This window comes from Podarcis bocagei (genome assembly GCF_964188305.1).
Source record: "Podarcis bocagei genome assembly, chromosome: 9".
Taxonomy (NCBI): Eukaryota; Metazoa; Chordata; class Lepidosauria; order Squamata; family Lacertidae; genus Podarcis; species Podarcis bocagei.
In genome coordinates, this window is record NC_138134.1 from 18,150,059 (window position 1) to 18,173,696 (window position 23,638).

At 42.5% G+C, this 23,638-nt stretch overlaps 1 protein-coding gene and 1 long non-coding RNA gene across 4 annotated transcripts in view; one reads left to right on the forward strand and one right to left on the reverse strand.

Moving 5' to 3' along the window:
- Positions 1 to 17,029, forward strand: part of KLHL5 (kelch like family member 5) — a 54,337-nt gene extending 37,308 nt beyond the window's left edge. For all 3 annotated transcript variants that reach the window (XM_081207700.1, XM_081207701.1, XM_081207699.1), the window contains 7 exons: positions 4,991 to 5,203; positions 7,041 to 7,227; positions 8,568 to 8,792; positions 10,301 to 10,463; positions 12,184 to 12,396; positions 13,850 to 14,021; positions 15,665 to 17,029. In XM_081207700.1, coding sequence (XP_081063826.1) covers positions 4,991 to 5,203; positions 7,041 to 7,227; positions 8,568 to 8,792; positions 10,301 to 10,463; positions 12,184 to 12,396; positions 13,850 to 14,021; positions 15,665 to 15,721 — 1,230 coding nt within the window. In that variant the 3' untranslated portion in view covers positions 15,722 to 17,029. The remainder of the gene's footprint in view (positions 1 to 4,990; positions 5,204 to 7,040; positions 7,228 to 8,567; positions 8,793 to 10,300; positions 10,464 to 12,183; positions 12,397 to 13,849; positions 14,022 to 15,664) is intronic.
- On the reverse strand, positions 15,700 to 19,812 carry LOC308594679. Its single transcript, XR_014011554.1, has 2 exons — positions 18,095 to 19,812; positions 15,700 to 17,808 (listed from the first exon to the last, which is right to left on the reverse strand). It is a non-coding gene; the product is annotated as an uncharacterized lncRNA (long non-coding RNA).
- Positions 19,813 to 23,638: the final 3,826 nt, after the last annotated feature.

A 23,638-nucleotide genomic window follows, 5' to 3' on the forward strand; every position in this document is an offset into this window, starting at 1 on the left:
CTCTTTCTGTTGCATCTCCACACTGTTTTGCTTCTTATGAAGGCTTACAAAATATTAATGTACAATGAATGTGAAATATTTCTAGTTCCATTTAAACCTGTTTTGGCATTCCAGTTGGCCCTGTTCATATGTAGCCTTATCTAAGGAGCTGTCTACTCCATGTAGGATGTGTAAATATATGCAGTGAAAACATCCAGTCTTATAAAAAGCTCTTTTGTAAGGCTTTTATATGAAACTAGGAGTTGTTCAATAATGCAACTTCACAATTACCGTATTTTTCGTTCTATAGGACGCACATTTCCGCCTCCTAAAATTAAGGGGGAATGTGTGTGTGTCCTATAGAGCGAATGCAGGCTGCGCCGCTAAGCCCAAAGCCAGAACAGGAAGACGGAGCACTGCGGAGCGCTCCGTCTCGCTGCTCTAGCTTGGGAATTGCTGCGCGCAAACCTCTGTAGGGCAGCGGGGTGCCTTCACTCCGCTGTCCTGCAGAAGCTAGCAAGGCTGTTCCCAAGCCAGAACAGCGAGACGGAGGGCTCCGTCTCGCTGCTCTAGCTTGGGGACGGCTGCGCGCAAACCTCTGCAGGGCAGCGGGGTGCCTTCACTCCGCTGTCCTGCAGAAGCTAGCAAGGCTGTTCCCAAGCCAGAACAGCGAGACGGAGGGCTCCATCTCGCTGCTCTAGCTTGGGGATTGCTGTGCGCAAACCTCTGCAGGGCAGCGTGGTGCCTTCACTCCACTGTCCTGCAGAAGCTAGCAAGGCTGTTCCCAAGCCAGAACAGTGAGACGGAGGGCTCCATCTCGCTGCTCTAGCTTGGGGACGGCTGCGCGCAAACCTCTGCAGGGCAGCGGGGTGCCTTCACTCCACTGTCCTGCAGAAGCTAGCAAGGCTGTTCCCAAGCCAGAACAGCGAGACGGAGGGCTCCGTCTTGCTGCTCTAGCTTGGGGATTGCTGTGCGCAAACCTCTGCAGGGCAGCGGGGTGCATTCACCCCACTGTCCTGCAGAAGCTAGCAAGGCTGTTCCCAAGCCAGAACAGCGAGATGGAGGGCTCCATCTCGCTGCTCTAGCTTGGGGACGGCTGCGCGCAAACCTCTGCAGGGCAGCGGGGTGCCTTCACCCCGCTGTCCTGCAGAAGCTAGCAAGGCTGTTCCCAAGCCAGAACAGCGAGACGGAGGGCTCCGTCACGCTGCTCTAGCTTGGGGACGGCTGCGCGCAAACCTCTGTAGGGCAGCGGGGTGCCTTCACTCCGCTGTCCTGCAGAAGCTAGCAAGGCTGTTCCCAAGCCAGAACAGCGAGACGGAGGGCTCCGTCTCGCTGCTCTAGCTTGGGGACGGCTGCGCGCAAACCTCTGCAGGGCAGCGGGGTGCCTTCACTCCGCTGTCCTGCAGAAGCTAGCAAGGCTGTTCCCAAGCCAGAACAGCGAGACGGAGGGCTCCATCTCGCTGCTCTAGCTTGGGGATTGCTGTGCGCAAACCTCTGCAGGGCAGCGGGGTGCCTTCACTCCGCTGTCCTGCAGAAGCTAGCAAGGCTGTTCCCAAGCCAGAACAGCGAGACGGAGGGCTCCGTCTCGCTGTTCTAGCTTGGGGACGGCTGTGCGCAAACCTCTGCAGGGCAGCGGGGCGCTGCGCTCCAAAGGCTTCAGGGATCTTTGAGGCTGGCAGTGGGGGAAAGCAGCGCTTCCCCCCACCGCCAGCCCCACAAGCTCTGGTAAATGTACCTTGAACGCACCTTGTTTTAGAGGGGGAGAACAAGAAAATAATTTTTTCCCCTGTTCTCCCCCTCCTATGGTCCGGTGCGTCCTATGGTCCGGTGCGTCCAATGGTGCGAAATATACGGTAATTTTAAACGAAAACAACTGTGTGCGGGCCTGCCAAAGATTCAGTTGAAGTATTTCTTGGTTTACGAGATCTTCGAGCAAGTAATCTCAAGAGGACTGATCTAAACTAATAAGCTTTCATTAATGGAACAATGCGTTTAGTGTTGAAAAGGTTGGCATGGTTTCGTTTCACGTACTAAAGCTTGACATATAAATAAGTAAGACAGATTTCAGTTCTGTGTCACTTCAGTTTACAAGAGGGTGTTGCTCCTGTATTAAAATAATATAATGTTCCTCAATTTTTATACTCTATTCATTGCACTGTTCATTTTAAGCAATAAGATTTATATCTTTATTATATTTTTAGAAGCCCAAGTGCAGAATGTGATGTGTTATACAAAATTCAGTGTTCCACATTTTAGCCCTTATGGTGGCCAATAGGAGCTTGAAGTATATGATATACCGTATTTTTCGCTCTATAACACGCACCCGACCATAACATAGTTTTTAGAGGAGGAAAATCCGTAGGCATGCCACCCGTAGGCATTGCCTCCATAACACGCACAGACATTTCCCCTTACTTTCTAGGAGGAAAAAAGTGAGTGTTATGGTGCAAAAAATACGGTAGTTGATTTTACTTGCAATGTTTTTGCAAATTTTCTGTAGGTGTGTTGGGAAATGGAGCTTGGGCTGAAGTCATCTATCTATACTCACTTGCTAGGGAGTAACCCCATTGAACATAATAGGAATTGACTTCTAAGTAAATATGCATAGATTGCATTGCAAGAGGGAAATTGATGACAGTAAATGGGAAGCATGAATTCATTCAAACCAAGTGCAGTCACTAAGTACTAGGGTGTAGGAGCTGATCTGCAAAACCTAATTCTAGTACCTCTCATTCCCTTCGAAGCTCAGCATATTCTCTGCTTGTCTTCAGGCAGATCAGGGTTATGGTCTGCCTTAGCTTAGCAGATCTGGGACCTGGTCAGTGCCAGGATAGGTGTACTACATGCATGGCACCATAGGTTCCATGATAGAGTAAAGGTGAGGTATAAATGTGAGAAAAATAAATAAATGTTGGGCAGATGGTTAAGAGTCTAGAGCTTTCATCCACATTGTGGTCTTCTCCAAGTATCCTAAGATTTCAGTAACAGACTTTTAATTGTTCATTTGGGAGGTCAGTGATTTATGATGCATCCTGGCACAAGTATTTGAGGGCTATCTCCATGGATACTTTCTGACCCATGCTTTAAGTTCTACACATGTGGTCCTACTAGTTCTGTCATTAGTGGACAAAAGCCATGGCCTTTCTTCTGACAACACCCCATCTATGAGACTCCCTCCTGCTCAAGATCTAATTTCTCCCCACATTGGTGGCATTAGGAATCAACTCAAAATGTATTTATTTTGCCAGGCTTTTGATGGTTACGTGCAAATTGTAATAGAAATGTTTTGACTCTGTGTTGTTGTTGATTTTTTCATGAATTTTAATTTCTCTCTGTGTGTTTGATTTGAGCGCAAGGAAGCAGTACCACACAGGGGCCTTACCTCTCATCCAGAGACAGCAGCTAGGATAGAAATAGCAGTGCAATGGAAAGAAGATCCCAGTCTCCAGTGACATTGTGATTTTATACAGACAGACCTGAGGCATAGGAAGCTGCCCTATATCAAGTCTATTTGCCCAAGTAGCCATCTACTCTGACTAGCAAAGGCTTTCTGAGGTTTCAGATAGAAAAAAAATTTCACCATTCACATAACCTGCTACCTGATCCTTTTCCTTTTCTGTTCTGTCATTTCTGTTGTAAGCCTTTGGGTAAGGACTGTCTTGTATTTTTAATCTGTGCACTGCAGTTTATAAATGATTAATAATAATATAGTTTAGCTTCTCTTTATGTCAGTTTGTGAACCCTATATATATTATGGGAGATTTGTCCCCAGTTTATAATTTTGTTCTTTACTCTTTATCCTACTTTCGTTTTCTATTTTGTTCTATGTATTAACTGTATCTTTCATTATTTGATGTAATGTTGAAAACACCAAATAAAAATTAAAGATATGAAAAGAAAATATGTGGGCCATATCTGATGACTCTTAAAACTCTTAAGTAATGACTGAATAAGATTTCCAAGAAGTGTGTGGTATGCTGCAGACTATTACTATTAACCCTAGAATAGTGGGCATCTGTCTGTCTCAAGAGACAATGGAGTGTGCCTCCGGGGTGAAGTCAAACTGCTGTGTTAGCAGCACCAAAATGACCTGCCCGAGGCACAAGCCTGGGCAGTATGTATGGAGGTCCTGGGCTACCCACGTCCCAAGAAGATTGTTGTTATAATGCCCCGAGGTTATCAGTCAGAGGGAATGCTCGTTCTCTGGACCTGCTCCATAAAACATAGTGCCTTCATTTATCTTTCTACTTGCCAAAAATTCCAAATTTTGCACAAGCCTTCAACACACTGATTCAGGGAAGAAAATGCAAATCCCTGTACAACATTAAAAAAAATAATCACAAAGGAACATGTAGCTTGTGCTACTTTCTGCAGACAAATAATTTATCTGGGTAGCTTTTGAGTGCTGAACAAAGCTTCCTCTGTTTGTTTTCTTTATATACTTCCTTTCTCCCATGCCACCCAAGGCAGTTTACAATTTTAAATATACATAAATGCTACATATGTTACAAAATAAAGAACAGGGTTCTCTCAGGAGCTGAGAGCATGAGATTGCTGGCCTACGTCTCCTTGCTTCTGCTTTCCTTCAAGGACACACAGCCCTTAAGTACCTCCAGGGAAAGGGGAGGCTGCCCCAACTTTTCTTAAGCAACTCTTTAGGAGTTGCTGTTATGTGCATCCTGACCCGGACTTCTCCCCTTCTGCCTTTCTTCAAGGCGCACAGGTCTTCGCAAATTTAAGCTGGGGTTGTAAGCTTGTTGTCTGGCCCACCACTGTTTCCACCACTGCAGTGCCATACCTACCAGCACTAACTCCAGAGCCATGGTGGCAGCAATTTCCTGCCATAAGGGACTGAGACTGAAAAGAGGTAAAACTTCTTGGCAAAACTGGAGTGGGAAGTTACATTAACAAGCAGTGCTTATTTTCCAGCATACATATCCACCTGCAGTTATACTTTACAAGGTCTGTCTCCCCATTAATATTGAGATGTTTTGTTTGTTAAACTTTGTAGGATCATTTCATGGAAGTAATTAGAAACCAAGAATTTTTATTGTTACCAGCCACTGAAATTGCAAAGCTTTTAGCAAGTGATGATATGAATATTCCAAATGAAGAGACCATCCTCAATGCATTGCTTACATGGGTGAGACATGATTTGGAACAAAGAAAGATGGATCTCAGCAACCTCCTGGCATACATCAGGCTGCCATTACTTGCACCACAGGTAAATAAATGCCTGAAATCTGTATAGCTGTTCTTTCATCTTTCACCAGTTGATACCAGTAAATTAAGGTGATATGGTTTGGTTGCCTCCCACTTGGAAACCTCTGCATTCATGCAGGGAATCAGCTTACCATTAATACAGTGCCACCAGTAACACACTGTGGTAATGTAAGCTTTTAACAATTAGGGAGCAGTTGCCCCAAGGACCTATAGCTAAATTGGTTCTTTTATACATAAATGTTTGTTTTGAACATCTTTCATATTTTACATTTACTCAATGTTCTTAAGACAAAGATTCTGATTAATTTTGTATATGGGTCTTGTGTAGGAAAAGAAACTAATTTGTGTAGTAAAAGAAACTAATAATGGTTATTCTAGAGCAGCAGTAGGGAATTTTTTTGGTTCTGTGGGGCAGATCCATCAAGGGGGAAAATTTGACATCAAGGGGGGAAATTTGACATGTGGGCAGCCCCACCTGTTGGATCACCTGATGTCAGATGATTTGGTACTTTGAAGTTCTGATATCCGGACTTCCAAGCACTGTGCAGACAGCAAGGTGCATCTGCCCCCATCACCAATCAGAAAGCAGATTTGGCTTCCCTGTTTTATCAGTTGTCCATCCTTGCTCCAGGAGTGATTTCTACTGAAACCACAGCTAAAATTAACTGTGTCCCCCATTTTAGCAGGGGTTTCAATTATCAGGAAGCAGTTTGCATCAACTGATGCCTGGGGAGTTCAGTCCTGCTTTCTTCAGGAAAGGCCAAAGCTTTCAACGTATGAGCTTTCGTGTGTAATACACACTTCATCAGATACTCATTACCAAACTAAAAGCTATGGAGAGACATGGTCTGAATAGGGATACTGAATTCATGTCCCATTATACATACTAAAGCTAATTTTGGTCATCTATCCCTTTAAAAATCCCTTGCCCTTCCCTATGGAACCAACTGCCATAACAGTCATCAACTGTTATAAGGTTGAAGCGACGTCTGCTTCAGAGTATCTGAAGATGATTTTTTCATCTTTCATCTTGTTATTTATTATGACTATGACAGATCAACACGGCTATCCATCTGAATTTGTAGCATGTGGTTGAAAGTGACCAAGATCAAAACTAAGATAGGCAGTATGCTGAATTATTAATGGTTTGCATACAGCAAATGTTACATACTGCAAACTGAAGCAAGATTCACTAAATCAAGAATCACAATAATTTATTCAAAGGAGCCATAACATTATGGGAGAAGTGTTATGTTGCAGCCAGTACTGGTATGTTAGGAACAAAGCATGCCAAGTCAACCTTGACCAAGGTTTATTGGTCTTTGTTGAAGACTGACACAGTACAATGTGATTTCATTCTGTATTCTGTTCCTTTCATTATAAAGTGTTGTGGAGGATGGCAGTGGTTGGAGTCTAGCAACTAGATAGCAGTACTGTATAAAATTTTATCTGTATGTTTGAAAGATCATAACAATAGGAAGATATAAATGCTGTTCCAAATGATGGGCATGCACACACAAAAACCTGTGTATATGTAATTTCCTGTAACAGAGCAAATACCAGATTGGGGTGTGTGTGTAAATTTTAATCAGGAAAACAGCCTTAGTACTGCACTACCGATCCAAATGCCCACCCAGGGAAGGTATTAGCTAAACTTTAAAGAGACAGGAGTTGTGCTCATTTATCTCTTTAATCTTCTGTATCAAAATCCCTGCCTTTACACAAACATTTTACACTCTCTGTTGATTGTAGGTTAGTTGTGTTAATTTGGCATCTTATGTTCAGAATATTCCTGTTAATTTATTCAAGTTCAGCACATCGTCTTCTTCTTTTTCTAGTTTTTAGCAGATATGGAAAACAATGCACTCTTCAGAGATGACATTGAATGTCAAAAACTCATTATGGAAGCAATGAAATACCATCTGTTGCCAGAGAGGCGGCCCATGTTGCAAAGTCCTCGTACAAAACCTAGAAAATCTACAGTTGGTGTGTTGTTTGCAGTTGGAGGCATGGATGCGACTAAAGGTATGGATTATAGGATGTCTGTACTACAGATGAAAATGCACATATCACTTCAGGAGTTGAGAGGCTAGTTTGTAAGTGTTTTCACCTGTTCAGTGCAAAAGTATATTTTGTGCTCTTCGTGCAAGAGCTGAAAACTGGTCCTACAAATGTGTGACTTAGTTTCAGCCAGATAAAAGCCGGCTGCAAGGATGCCTGTTAGCTGACATTTTGTAACTACCACTCCGTTCTCTTCTCTCCCCCCCCCCCCCCGCTCCCAAAGGAAAATCTATGAAGCACTATGCAACTATGTTTGAAATATCGGTGGCTTATAGTAATAAGATTAAGTATGAACATATAAATGTATATGAACCACGTAACCCCCCCTTCCTGTAAACCCATCTGAAATACATGAGGGTGGGGTTTGGGTGGGTGGAACTGAAGGGTTCAGCTTGCTGGAATGTATGTGTTCCATGAAAATAGCACAGCTAGGCTTACAATATGGGTGCAGAACTTCTCATTGCTTTTACATTCTCTCTTAATCTAATAAATGATCAATGGAAACATAACCACATGATGGCTGTTATATTATTGGTGAAAATATACCAGCCTTACCTTAATCAAGTTCAACAAGTTTGCCTGTTTTGATTAAGAAAAAATGCAAGTGAGAAAGAAGTTATAATAAACTATTATATGATATTATTTCACCTCTGTGCACACAAATATTCAATGAAATAAGACAAAAAATAATCCTAGAAATTAATATTGTTAATAAAGGTGTGTACAAACAATGCTATGTATTCATAGTTCAAAAAAACCAAAGCTATCTCAGTATATTTAAATAATTACTAGTTACCAAAGTATTTTATTTAAAAGTTATTGTAATGATTGCATAAGTGGCCTTTCATGCTGTGTTGAATATGGATTCTGAATATACAGCTGAACTTGCAGAACATTTTCTTTCTAGCTTCAGTTAGTATTTCATATTGCATGAATGAAATAATTATGTTACACATATTGAGGAGAGAGCAAATATAAATTCCAGGAAAGTGAGACAGATCATAGTTCTACAAACTAGTTGATTTTATATGTGTCCATAAATTGTTGTTAACATTCCATTCAGATTTGGTAGGACAAAATATTTAGCAAATGATTATTTGGAACCATATTTATGTAATCGCTATTGACATCACATCTCAAGTATGCACTTTGAAACTACGTGTGTGTATGTTGAGAATAATTATTTTTTTAAAGAAGTAATCAGATTGTTTATCACTATCTGAACCAAATCTGTGGTATTTTTATGGACAGTGATCACAAAGATTTGAGTTTTTAAATTAATATTATTTTATACTACTGCTAAGGAGCAACAAGCATTGAAAAGTATGATCTCCGTACCAATATGTGGACTCCTGTAGCAAATATGAATGGAAGAAGACTACAATTTGGAGTAGCAGTATTAGATGATAAGTTGTATGTTGTTGGTGGTAGAGATGGACTGAAAACACTGAATACAGTGGAGTGTTACAACCCAAAAACAAAAACTTGGAGTGTGATGCCACCTATGTCCACTCACCGACATGGTCTGGGTATGTATCTTTTTTTATAACTAAAAGCAAGATATGTGGTGTGATCAGCTCATTTCAATGACATGCTTCCTTGAAATTGCTACTTGGGCTTCTTTGGTACATTCGATATCAGTAGTAGGCAATTTGTAATAGACAAAAATCAGAAACAAACTTTAAAGGTTTTAATTTAATTGTCATCTCCAGCATTATGCTTTCTTATGTGTCATTCTTGGGAAGTAAAAGTATGGTCACTATATTGCATGTCTTTCGGTCCCAGCTCCTGCCCACCTAGCAGTTCGAAAGCACCCCTAAGTGCAAGTAGATAAATAGGTACTGCTTTATAGGGGGAAGGTAAACGGCGTTTCCGTGTGCTGCGCTGGTGCAAGCTCGCCAGAGCAGCTTCATCACGCTGGCCACGTGACCCGGAAGTGTCTCCGGACAGCGCTGGCCCCCGGCCTCTTAAGTGAGATGGGCGCGCAACCCTAGAGTCGGACAGGACTGGCCCGTACGGGCAGGGGTACCTTTACCTTTATGTGCAGTTCTCTGAGACACTTTTTATACGGCATCTTAACCCCCCCCCCCAAATGCAGTGGTACCTCGGGTTAAGTACTTAATTCATTCCGGTGGTCTGTTCTTAACCTGAAACTGTTCTTAACCTGAAGCACCACTTTAGCTAATGGGGCCTCCTGCTGCTGCCGTGCCGCCGGAGCCGATTTCTGTTCTTATCCTGAAGCAAAGTTCTTAACCTGAAGCACTATTTTTGGGTTAGCGGAGTGTGTAACCTGAAGCGTATGTAACCTGAAGCGTATGTAACCCGAGGTACCACTGTATTGAGATTGACTTTCCTTTGAGGAGTGGGAGAAAGTCACTGGACCTTCTTTTGACAGAAAGAAGACTAGAAACATTATAGCAGTCAAAACCTAATGGCTCCAAGACCAAGAGATAATCTTTTTTTTTCCTTTTTCCCATTTCATTAATTTTGAGTGAGGGACCGAAGAGTTTTCATATTCTTAATTGGCAGTTGCAGAACATAGATATTATAGAAATATTGTGATATGTCTGCTTGTCAAGGCTCAAGTGTTTCTCTGTTCCTGTACATCAGCGGCTTTTGAACTTTGGGGCAAAATTATCAGGTTTCTTAAATGAGGTGATCAATGGCAGTAGGCAGGCTTTCCTGAGAGGCAGTTTATCCATCCCCATAAACATTGCAGCCTTGGTTCCTTTGGCAGAAAATTAATGAATCAGTTACTAAAGGAATGAATGAATGATCCTTTGAAGATATGTTGTAATGTAGTGGAGATACGGATGGACAAGATGTTGAATGTATTGTAGAATGCCTTTCAATAGTTTGGCCAGGGTTTTATCTGAGTCTCAAAATATTCTGTAGAAGCCCTAGTTCTGATTTCCTCATCAGAAAAATAAATGAGGAAAGCATTTTTGATGATGTGACCGTTTGAAACCACTGCGGTATGTCATAAACAATTGGGCCATTTCACATTCTGAAATAATAGTGTCTTCTTAACTCAAAGGGGTGGCAGTTCTGGAAGGTCCTATGTATGCTGTAGGAGGGCATGATGGCTGGAGCTATCTGAATACCGTCGAAAGATGGGATCCACAGGCACGCCAGTGGAACTTTGTGGCTAGCATGTCAACCCCAAGGAGCACAGTGGGTGTAGCAGTATTAAGTGGAAAGTAAGTAGGACTAAAGAGAGAAATAAGGGCAAATATTCCATAACATTTTACTCAAAACTCATATATAAAGGAAATTTAGTAACACTGGAATGATATCGTCTACCAGAAGTTCAGAGTGTCAGGCTTTTGAATGATGCTGTGTATGCATGTTTTTGTCCTATCCACTTCTTGTTAAAATATTCATTGGGTATCAGGAAACATCCAGTGCTCATTAAATCCTTACTGTTAATTTCCTCTTGGATGTTTAATAGTTTCAGGACTGCAGGCAGGACTTCTTTTGTCCTAGAAATGGTTCCAGTAATTTGACTTAGTCAAATCTAGCAATGTATTTTTAATAACAAATTGATAATGCTGTATAAAATCCTGAAAACTCAAAGGGTAACATAAGCAATTGTCTCTAGCAGTAAGATGGCTGAAGAGAAACTGAAAATTTTATCCATTTTAGGAAAGAAAATCAACAAGTTCTTGTTTTTTTCTGAGAAATATTATTCCTTCCTTGAAGTATCGGAATAGCTATCATTGTGGGAAACCCTCTTACTGTGTTTTTTTTATAATGCACTTTTTCCTAAATTATATGCTTCCTTTTTTGATATTTTTGAATTTTTTTGCATCTTTGTTTATTTAGAAATAGAAAAGGACCACACAAGTAATGGGATGAAAAATGTAACATACCGTATTTTTCGCCCCATAGGACGCACCGGCCCATAGGACGCACCAAGTTTTTTGGGGGGGAAATAAAGAAAAAAAAATTCCCTCCCCCCCAGGCGCTTGTGGGGCCGGCAGCGGGGAGAAGCGCTCTTCTCCCCACCGCCTGCCTGCAGACCAGGTCCGGGGACAGCGGGAAGACGCGCTGCGCCTCCCCGCTGTCCCCGGAGCTTGCGGGGCAGGCAGCGGGGAGAAGCGCTCTTCTCCCCGCCGCCCGCCTGCAGACCAGGTCCGGGGACAGCGGGAAGACGCGCTGCGCCTTCCAGCTGTCCCCGGAGCTTGCGGGGCTGGCGGCAGGAAGAAGCACGCGTCTCCCCGCCGTCAGCCTCCAAACCACATCGGGAGACAGCGGGATGATGGTGTTCTGCCTCCCCGACCTTGTGGGGCTGGCGCTGCGGCTCTCCTGAAGCCTGGAGAGCGAGAGGGGTCGGTCCGCCTCCCCGCTGTCCCCCGACCTTGTGGCGCTGGCTCTGCGGCTCTCCTGAAGCCTGGAGAGCGAGAGGGGTCAGCGAAAGCCTGCATTTGCCCCATAGGACGCACACACATTTCCCCTTCATTTTTGGAGGGGAAAAAGTGCGTCCTATAGGGCGAAAAATACGGTATATAAAACTTTCAAATCTGTTGTATAAATGAGCCCATAAATGTGGTTAGAATTGCATTATTACTTTCGGATTTAAATGCAACATCAAAGGACAAGCTGCACCACCTACTGAGGTTGAAATGAATTGAGACAAAGCTGTTGTTTAAAACTGCTACTTTGTTACCAAGAAACTATAGGTAGGTTTTAAGAGAAGCATCAGAAAATGGGTGAGACTCTTTCAGAAATAGGATCCCAAGAGAGTTCTCTTTGAAGCAAAGGCAGCAGCAGATTTCATTGTCCCTGAGGAAGATTTTAAAGTGTTAGACTTAATGCTATTTTTTATTCTGCAGTAAGCCATCTAATTCAATGCCTACTTGAATATTTTGTGTGTGTGTGTTCAGAAAGTATTTCAACCATGTATTTGTATGCTTACAGGTTATATGCAGTTGGTGGTCGAGATGGAAGTTCTTGTCTCAAATCTGTAGAATGCTTTGATCCTCATACTAACAAGTGGACACTCTGTGCTCAGATGTCAAAACGAAGAGGTGGCGTTGGGGTAACCACCTGGAATGGGTTTCTCTATGCTATTGGAGGCCATGATGCACCAGCTTCTAACTTGACATCCAGGCTGTCTGACTGTGTGGAAAGGTATTAACGCAATAAAGTGTTGCTATGAAGATACAGTGGTGCCTCGCAAGACGAAAAGAATCCGTTCCGCGAGTCTCTTCATCGCGGTTTTTTCGTCTTGCGAAGCAAGCCCATTAGCGGATTAGTGCTATTAGCGGCTTAGTGGGCTTAGCGGATCAGCTGATAAGCGGCTTAGTGGATCAGCTGATAAGCGGCTTAGCGGATCAGCTGATAAGCAGCTTAGCTGCTTAGGATCAGCTGATAAGCGGCTTAGCGGCTTGGGAAAAAGTGGGGGGAAAGGGAAAAAAACCCGCAGGAACTCGCAAGACATTTTTGTCTTGCGAAGCAAGCCCATAGGAAATTCGTTTTGCGAAGCACCTCCAAAACGGAAAACCCTTTCGTCTAGCGGGTTTTCCGTCTTGCGAGGCATTCGTCTTGCGGGGCACCACTGTACTTAAGGTTCTCGCTGTCCCATTTCCCTCATTTACAGCATCCTAAAATTACCTGCATTTAACACTTGAGCATATAGTGCAGGAGGATGCAGAAAAGGAGGTAAAAAGTAAAAGATACAGGTTATGTAGAAGCAATTGATTTGGAGTATTTCTGCAATGGTAGCACTTTTTATAGAACAGTTGCAAGAGACACCATTCAGAGAGATTTGGCATGGGCAGGGTTTGTGTTTCACCACAACTGGAGATTTGTTGTGTGGCTTTGAGCAAGATGCTGTTAACCAAAAGGATAGTAGTAAAAATCTACCAACTTGGGTCAGAATGTCAGTAAACAAAGACATTAGTTAACCAAAACAGAAGTGCAAATTCTATGGAGGATATTGATTTTAAAAATAAAGCAGCAAAAAAAAAAATACATGAGAGATGTCAAATTCTATAAAGAATTTGTTTTCAGAAGCAGTATGCAACAAGAGAATCTATCATACGTCTCGCCCAGCTCAGATGTAGATTCCTGGCTTGCTAAGTCAGTTTAGTAAGCTGGCAATGAGCACCGGGCCTGTGCTTTCATTCCTCTGCTCACCTATTTGTATTCATATCTTGGTTAGCTTAAAACTACAGTTCTCTATTATGTCCAGAATGGGGAGATGTGGCTCAATGTCTGAAAACATTATGTCGGACCGTGGCATTAAACCACAGATCTTCATTTTGGACAAAATGGGGAAATGTGGATTAAGCTGATTCAGATAAATGTGTTAAGGGGTAGGATGAACATGTTCTCAATTTGACAAATAGCTTGCCGGGAATGCACTTCCAAACAGGGTCTGTGTATGTGTAAGAACGGTACCAACAGTGATGAAAGAAAGCAAAAGATCTAGTTGAAGTTACAATGAAATCAGTCAGAAGAAGTTCTGAAATACAATACGGGGTGTGGAGTAACAGTCAAAATTAGAATAGCATATATAATACTCTCTTGGCAGAACTTCAGACATATGGAACTAACCCTTACGTTGTTGTTTTTAATTCAGGTATGATCCCAAAACTGATATGTGGACTGCCGTAGCTTCCATGAGCATCAGCAGAGATGCAGTGGGAGTCTGCCTTCTTGGAGACAGATTGTATGCTGTTGGGGGATATGATGGACAGACCTACCTTAACACAGTGGAGTCTTACGACCCCCAGACAAATGAGTGGACACAGGTATTGCTTAAGGTTTGGAGGGTTCATACATCAATGGTGGGTTGAATTTCTGGCTTCTTCTGTTCAAGGTGCTCCCATAGCAAGTCTGGCTAGCAGAGCTCTCTGTGACCTTGGGAGGGCCACTCCAAGTCATAGTAGTCAATAGCAAGTAGTTGGCTTCATCATCTCAGTTAGTAGAAGGCAACATGTTGCTGTTTTTAAGAGTAATCTCAGCCTCTTTTGGAAGCCTGCCTTCAGCTCAGATTCAGTCATCCCAGGTGAGTGAGTGAAACCATGTGTAAATAAGAATCACAGAACTGTAGGTCTGAAAGGAACCTTGAGGGTCATCTAGTCCAAAGCCCTGCAATGCAGGAATCTTTTGCCCAATGTGGGGCTTCAACCTGTGACCCAGAGATTAAGAGTTTCATGCTCTACTGACTGAGCCATCCATCATGAACAGACTTCTGATTGTTCTGCTACTTTCTGCCCCTCCCTACATATGATTGAGCAGCATGTCAAACATCTTCTTTTCCTGATGCAACCAAGTCCTTTCCTACATGCTTTCCGAAAGAAAGGTGGAAGAAAAGGGAAATATGATTATTTAAAATGGGAAGTACAGGAACTCAAGCCTACAAAAAAAAAAAAAACTGATTCCATATCTCAAATATTCACCATCTGTATGTGACGGCAGTTATGTGGTGCAAGCATTCTACATAGATGCAGAATCGCTCGCATTTTTATCCAACTTGGGCGCACATTGCAAACCTTACCATCTGCCCCAGGATAGGTAGTCACTTCATATTCAGTGGCTACCACCGGAAAGTGCAAATGAAATCTAAACTTAGAAGTTGCTCTTTTTGTTCTAGCTAAGTAATCAAGTTTTTCTCTGTAAAACCAGCAGAATAATTCTAATGTGGGGGCACCTCATGCGCAGGGGCTAAATGCAATAGTCCAAGCCTCTCTCTGGCCACAGCTTCTCCTTGGCCATGCATCCTCCACCTTTTTGCCTGGATGGAATATATCCTTGAACTCTGGTAATACCTCCTGCTTGCCTGAATGAAGAACAGAGTTGCTCTGTCCATTTTTACCTCTGGAAAGAAGAGCTCTCTAACAGTAAGAGCTGTTAGTGGAACAGACTCCCTTGGGAAGTGGTAGATTCTCTCCTTCCTTGGAGGTTTTTAAACAGAGGGTGAATGGCCACCTGCCACAGATACTTTAGTTGAGATTGTTGCATTGCGGGGGGTTGGACTAGTTGACCCCTGGGGTCCCTTCCAACTCTATGATTCTGTGACCCTAACCATGGCTGGAATATGGCCCCTGAAATCCTAGAAGGTAGTGTACCCTTGATCTGATGTATGCAAAAGGTGACATAAAAAGTATAATCTTCCTGTCCCTGCTTAACAGGAAACCTATGCCCTGTATTAATATCCTGCTCCATAATTTATATAATTGAGCTTTGACATTATATTTTAAAAACAATGGGGTTGAGTCCAGGTGACCTCTGGCTCAAACTAAGCGCTGATTGAAAAACAGGTAGCAAGTGATTCGTTCTCTTGCGCAACATTCATATTACTGTGGCTCTAATTTTTTAAAATAAAATATTTGTAGCGCTAGCAAGCGTGCTTTGTCACTGACCCTTTTCCACCTTCTTCTCACCATTGCAGGTTGCACCATTGTGCCTGGGAAGAGCTGGGGCCTGTGTCGTGACTGTAAAGCTCTAATTACAAAGATATCCTTCTCTTCTATAGACTCGGGGGGGGTGCCCCCAAGTTACTAAATTATAATCATATAAGGTACTGTGTATCTTCACAGGGCAAAGAGTTTGGTCTTAATCTATTAGCTAAAATGTTTTTTAATTCAAAACGGACCAACATTGTGCACTTTTTAAAAATGAGTAATGCAATTTATGTACATTGATTTGTAATGGAATACTCTGCAGCCAGAAATGCGGCAACTGAAAAATAATTGGCGCTTACAAATTTTGGTTCTTGCTCTAGGAGGCCCTGAGCTCTTTGTTGTAACAAGCCTGGGCACAGTACCATGTCCTTTCCATTTCCATATATGTTTTTGGCAGGTTCAGGATGCAGGTATTGACATTGCTTTCATTCCAAATAATTTGTCTTGACTATTGGAATATTATTGTTACTATTTTTACATGGTACAAAGACAAACCAAATGCAGATGGAATCAGAGTATCCCTCTTGCGTGGGAAATGCTATACATTTGATGCTTGAACTCTTCTCACCACAGCCGACATTTTGCAGCCTTTGTTTTTTAACCAAAGCCTCACTTTCATTATTGTCTTAGTATGCTATGGAAGTGTTTGTTCTATAGGATACTTTCTTCAAGAGCTTTTCAGCATCCACCACACTTACTGGATTTTCTAATCTTTTATGGAACTTTCTCTATTCTATAAATATTTATATATCATTTCATCTTTCTGAGCCTGATTGCAGTTTCACTGAGTGGATCTCTTCCTGAAAGAAATTCAGAAGTTGGAGTTTGGGGGTGCATTCCAATTCATCATTAAAAGTGACTTTCATTTGTGGTTTCTGAAGCATTCCATGATCTGAAATTATATGTAGCTAACTTTAATTTACTTTGAAAGAGGAGTTTGCACAAATCTTAATACACTTTTATAAGGTGAAAACTCGTGCCATTTTTAGCAAGTGTTCCTTTAGCAAAAAGTGGGCATTACCCTACATACAACTGGTGCATCCTTTCAGGGTGCTCAGCTACTTCCAAAAAGACTGACAGTCTTTCCAAGGATCAGACTTGCGTAACTAAATTATTTAATACTGTAATAGATTTTCTTTAGTATTTGCCTTATGTTGACTTGTTACACTACTCAGAATTACTTGGGTGTTCCAAGTGCTCTATGAAACTTTTATATTTTCTTTTGTGCCTTGTTTCTTACATGTTGAAATATGTTATGTAACATTCTGTTGTACTTTATCTTGAAAAAATCTGAATATGTAAACTAAAGGATTTCTTTTTTCCTGAAAGTAAATGGAATGTGTCTGATACAAGTCTTTGCACACTTGTAATTTTTTAATACAGTTCTGAACTTTGAAGTTCACAATTAACTATTAGTTTAAAGGGAAAGTGGCATTCTACTTCAGTGTATAAGTCCTGTCCTGTTTGTTATCATTTTACAAATGATTTTGTGATGCCTTATTCATACAAGTAATCAATACACACACACAAATGATAAGTATCATAACCAATACCCAAATTTAGCAAGGGGTGAGCTGGCATAAGGTAATTAAGTGTTATGGCTGTCTTACATTAAACCTGCTTGGTAAAAAATGCATTGGCATAAATATACACGTATGAGGTTAGTTGTCCAAAAACAGATGTTTGCAGAGTCCGATGTATAGATGTGGAAAAGGTTCCCCAAACCACTGCTCTAAATTATATAGGGTAATCTACTTTATCAAAACAGAAGTGTGGCACCTGTGATGGAGTGGGTGCAAAAAAGCACACTATTGGCACTGCAGAAGCATGTCACTTGGGCTAAATTCTCCTGCCATCTATTAATGGCAGAAGGCCAAGTCTTCAAGCAGTGGTCACTACTCCTGTTACACGTTCTGGGTTGTGACTGCACCCAGGTTTTGACATCTAGATGACATCTTATGTAGTGTTACCTTGAGCAGTCTTAGCCACCGATTTTTTTAATGCATTGAAAACAACATTAGGGGTTCATCTACACTGGAGTTTAATGTGGATTTGATGCTGCTTTTATGTCTTCCCTCCTCCATCCCAGCAAACACATGACATTGGCCTCATCCAAGTGGCAGCCCGTAACCTTCTGGCGCTTCCCTCATTGCGAGAAGTGAGGCTACAGGGAACCAGACAGAGGGCCTTCTCGGTAGTGGCGCCCGCCCTGTGGAACGCCCTCCCATCAGATGTCAAAGAGATAAATAATTACCTGACATTCAGAAGACATCTTAAGGCAGCCCTGTTCAGGGAAGTTTTTAATATGTAACGCTGTACTGTTTTTAACACTGATTGGGAGCCGCCCAGAGTGGCTGGGGAAACTCAGCCAGATGGGCGGGGTATAAATAATATATTATTATTATTATTATTATAACCTCCCTCCAGGAAATTTGGATTTTCCAGATCTACGGATGATTCATTAAGGGAAGAAAATCTATTACAAAATTGTGTGTTGATCAAATGTGGATGCACTGTGTGGCTGGGGTGCTTTAAAAAAAAAGTCAGGTACCATGTATTGCTGCACCCCCTACTTATATTTTGTTTCCATCAGCTCAAAGAAGAGTATTCAACCTACCATTTTTCACTAGTTGTTACTAAAGACACATTTGCAGTATATTTTTTTTTAATCAAAACAGCTCTTTTGCACAAACTGCTCTTGCACTGATAAGCTGCATTAAAAATAAAATTTGCCCTTGCTGGTACAGGAAGCAGGAAAGGAAAAGGCAGTCTTTCAAAGAAGCAACTCCAAATCCTTCCCTGGCCTGGAGCAACACACACATTTATTTAGTATTGCTCTTTTGTGCAAATAAGTTAGTATTTCAAAAATAAAATAAGTTCAAAAGGTGTGTGTGCATAGGTAAACAAATACCCGCGTGCATGCCAAAATGGACCCGTGGTTTCAAAATTTTATGGTGGGTTGGGTACTGATTGAAGGGAGTAGACAGCAACACTTAGCATTAATACATACAATTTTGAAACACTCACTCACCTTGCTTCTGTCCCTTTAAATACCAACAGTTTATTTTGCACCCTTTCTAAACCCACATTAGTGGCTTGAAATGCAGTAAGGTGGTCTCTATTCACATATTTATGTTACTTTACACCAGGGAGGGAGCAGGGATGTCTTCACCCCCTATGTGTACTGCCTGTTTGGTTTCCTTGTCCCTGCGACCCTCACTGCACACTCCTCCCCATGAAGCTGTCATATGCAATGGCTGTCTCAAATATACACCTCTCAGCTTAACCACAGAGTGCGGTTTATGTTTCTAAATCAGATAGAAGCTGATTTGAGGGAAAACACTAGGATAGACATGCATTGTGGCTAACGTCACGAGTACTCATCTTCCAACACCAGTTGTAGGAATGCACTGGAGCCAAAGTACCATAAATAGTCAGGTGTAATTGGCCCAAGACACTTTCAGGAAGCAAGTTACTATAGTTACCCTGCTAAGACACTCTTGCAGATTGTACTAGATGAGTACCTTCCAACTCTACAATTCTATGATTCTAACCCAGTTAAGCCTCACCAGCACTAACTGAGGAAATTGTTGAAGCTTCTGTTTCACCCCTACTGACCTACTGAACCACAAACCTACTTTTCCTAGAATCCTACTTTTCCTAGAATCATCCTTTGGCTGTCCTACAAGGCAATAGAACGGGTCAGCAACCTAAGGCCCATGGACCGGAAGCGGCCTGCGGAGGTCGTTTGACCGGCCCACAAACTGCCCCCAAACCGAGCTGTGCTAAACCATCGCAGTGTGGGGACTTGCTTCCGTGGCGCCAAAAATCGCATCTATGGACGCACAGACACCGAAAACTGCAGGTGCGCATGTGCAGATGCCGAAAATCGCGTGCATGATCCAGCCCACGGAGGGATCTCCGTGGGACCGATCCAGCCCAGGCAAGATAAACCTTGCTGACCCTTTTGCATTGGTGGTTCAGTGGTAGAATTCTCGCCTGCCAAATGGTTTCTCACTGCTTCACTCTCAGCACTGTAGACAGATTCCCCCATGTCTCCTCAGCTAGGGTTGCCGTATTCCCAAAAGTGAAAATCCAGACAATATAGCTGAGTTTTTTGGTGGGTGGGTGTGTGTGTTTTGTAAAAGTTGTGCTCCCCCCCAAAAAAAAACCCCACACATTTTGGGGCTTTTCTGGATTTTTAAAAGCTTTTTTAAAAATAAAATAAATCGCACTACTTGCCATACATTTCAAATTTTCCTGGACATTTTGCCAATTTAGCGAAAATCCGCCCAGATGCCATTTTCAAGTCCAATTCCCAGATGTATAGGGGAAAACCAGGACGTATGGCAGCCCTAAAGGTAAAGGGACCCCTGACCATTAGGTCTAGTTGTGACTGACTCTGGGGTTGCGGCGCTCATCTCGCTTTATTGGGTGAGGGAGCCGGCATACAGCTTCCGGGTCATGTGGCCAGCATGACTAAGCCGCTTCTGGCGAACCAGAGCAGCGCACGGAAATGCCGTTTACCTTCCCACCGGAGCTGTACCTATTTATCTACTTGCACTTTGACGTGCTTTTGAACTGCTAGGTTGGCAGGAGCAGGGACTCAGCAATGGGAGCTCATCCCGTTGCGGGGATTTGAACCGCCGACCTTCTGATTGGCAACTCCTAGGCTCTGTGGTTTTAACCCACAGCACTACCCGCATCCCATGGCAGCCCAATCTCAGCCTAAATCAAGCGATTCAGCTGCCATAGCAAGCGTTCTACCATGAAACCACTCTGCCTTCCTCTCAGGTCTTTTCGATCTTTCTCTTCTGGATGTCCACCAAGCACCAACCAACACGGACTGATTGACTGACTAGCAGCATCCAGCCATATATTTGCTTTTTCAGGCCAGGGCAGCCAATCACACAGTATAACCAAGAATTCTAGACCTGCAACTACCAATCAGAATGTGCACATGTTCTATCCTTTTGCATACTGAGAGGTCTACCTCCAACCACTCCTCAGTTGTCAGTTAACATCCACCATGGCAGTTAAAGCAACTTTCACCTGACTGGACAGAAAACCTCACTGAACATTAAAACACAACAGAATGCATTGCACAATGCCCATTAAAGCACAATTTAAACAGACAGGATTCCTTCACAACTATACACAGACTTTCGTAAAAGCAATCAGGGATTTAGGCAAGAGTACTATGAAATACTTCTTTTTAAATGGCTCTTCAAATGGAAGGGAAATAATCTCAAATACATGGGGATTCCCCCTCACTAGTTACTTCTGAGCCAGTGTGGTGTGGTGGTTAAGAGTGGTGGACTCGTAATCTGGTGAATCGGGTTCGCGTCTCTGCTCCTCCACATGCAGCTGCTGGGTGACCTTGGGCCAGTCACACTTCTCTGAAGTCTCTCAGCCCTCACTCACCTCACAGAGTGTTTGTTGTGGGGGAAGAAGGGAAAAGAGATTGTTAGCCGCTTTGAGACTCCTTAAAAGGAGTGAAAGGCGGGATATCAAATCCAAACTCCTCCTCCTCCTCTTCTTCTTCTTCTTCTGTGACATGGTTAATAGAACATGGTTATTATGGTGTTTTTGTAAACCATTTTGAAACATTGCTGAAGGGCATATAAATCTTAAATAAAAGTGGATGTTTATAAAATGATACTGATAGTGTAACTTTTAAACAAATGGCACATGCTGATTCTTAGGAGGAACATTCAGGAACTTAAAATGAATATGTAACTCAACTAATGTATATAATTCATGGGATTCCAATTCATATTCTCCGATCAATTTTTTTAAAATAGAATATATTTTTAGAAAAATTAATGTGGGTGCCTTTCAGGCAGATCACACACAGTCTAAACCAAATTTCAGGGAGAAAGAATGAGGTTATCTGATGTATGTCATCACAAATAATGTGTCTTAAAACACACGATTTACTGTAAGTGGAGGAGGGAGACCATCACAATCTGTATTAGGTTTACTGAAAGGACTATACACTGGCATCCACGTTTAGAAAGAAGTCAGATATTTTATCTCCTATAATACAGATTGCAAGAAATATGTAGAAACAAGTGGTGGTTATTCAAAAAGATACTAGGCTTTCTCCAATAATTTACATTTCTCAATGTAGCATAATCTGAGTGAAAAATGGGGGAGGGTATTTATTTGGAGTTGAAATCACTATGAAAGGAAAAGTACATTGATAAAAACTACAATATGTACCAAGCCATTCCAACCAAATACTAAATATTACTTATTTAATTTATGAACTGCTTCCTATGAAGCATCCTGAAGCGATTTCACAGGACAGTATAAGCATATGTTAAAACAACTGCACCTATAACAACAATTTTCAAATCCAACACAGATACCAGCTGGCATATCTGTCTGTATGGTGCCCATCCAGTTTGAACACTGTAATTCAGTCTAGCCACTTTGGGACAAACAAGCTTTCTGCATGAACCTGAGCACTGGATTTGCAGCAATGCGAGGAAGTGTTTTGTAAGGAGGAGTTTCGGGTGGGAATCCAAACTGGTCCCAGCCCCCACAACCTTTATAGTGGGTGCAGTGTCCTTTGTGACTGCCCCCCCTAAACAAAGCTCTCCAAGGTGCAGCTTGGGGGTTATAATACTGCTGAATTCTGCATGCCATCCACTGGGACAGCTCAGTCAGTAGAACATGAGGCTCTTAACCTCAGGGTCGTGGGTTCAAGCCCCACACTAGACAAAGAAATTCCTGCATTGCAAGGAGTTGGAATAGATGACCCTTGTGGTACCTTCCAAGTCTACAATTCTATGATTCTATGCTCCTCTCTTGGACCAACCTGCACAAGGCATGGACCTACATCACAGAGTTGTTGGACTACATCAACCGCCAGTACTACCACAAGACTACATTGCAGGGTTGTGGTAAGGTGGTTTCTTAAAGGGAAGTCTTCTTTCTGCACAAAACTGCTCCATTTTGGGGAAGCCTCGCTCCTCTTTTCTCTTGCTTTCTGAGAAATTTTGCTTGTAGGTTTTTCCCTGCTTTTGCACACACTGTACGAACCTGCTCTTCACGCCTAGCTGACCACATCCACAGAACTTGATTGTTACATTGTTACATGATATGATCAATCATTAGTAACAGACATCCCAAGCTCATGGAAAACAAACTGTACTTGCTCTCCATGCCTAGCTGACCATAACTATAAAACCCGATTGTTATATTGTTTGTGCCAATTAATCCCTAGTTACAATTCAATTAGGAGGCTTCATGCCTGTCTAGTTCCAGCTCCGATTCTCAGCCTTCTCTCCATCAATGATAAATGATCACATGTAATCCCCACCTTTCACATGTAATTCCCGCCTTAGTACTTATGTTAACCAATTACAAGTTTCTGTGTGTATGTATCAACCAATCAGCCACAGGCACACTTTTGGCAATGCTTGCAATATTCAATAAAATAGGCTCTCAGGGTCCGCCCTGACAGACGCCTCATGTTACACCTGCCTCTCTCGTCTCCCATGATTTTTCATTTCTACATCTGGTGACCCCGACGTGCCAGATCCCTTGCGCAGCCGAAGCAGTCAGCCAGCCTCATACTTCACTCGACTGGAGAAGTCTTAGCCGGCTACACCGTGAGTATGGGGGGGGAGCTTACAAAGTCCCAGAAAGTGCATGCTACTGAACTGCTTCATTTAGTCAGACAGAGAGGTGCAGGTGCTCATGTTTCTTTAAAGGAAATTGAACGTTTGTTATGTGAGATTGCATTCCAATGCCCCTGGTACCCTGAGGCAGGTTCCTTGGGGGTAGAGACCTGGCAAAAGATTGGAAAGACCTTTTTTGCAGAGCCCAGGGCTCCTATCCACTGTCTGCTAACTTGGCAGAAGTGCGCAGATGCCGTGGCAAAATTTGGACCTCAGGCGTCCCAGGCGTCTCCCTCGGCCCCTGCATCTCTGTCTGTTGGAGACAACCCC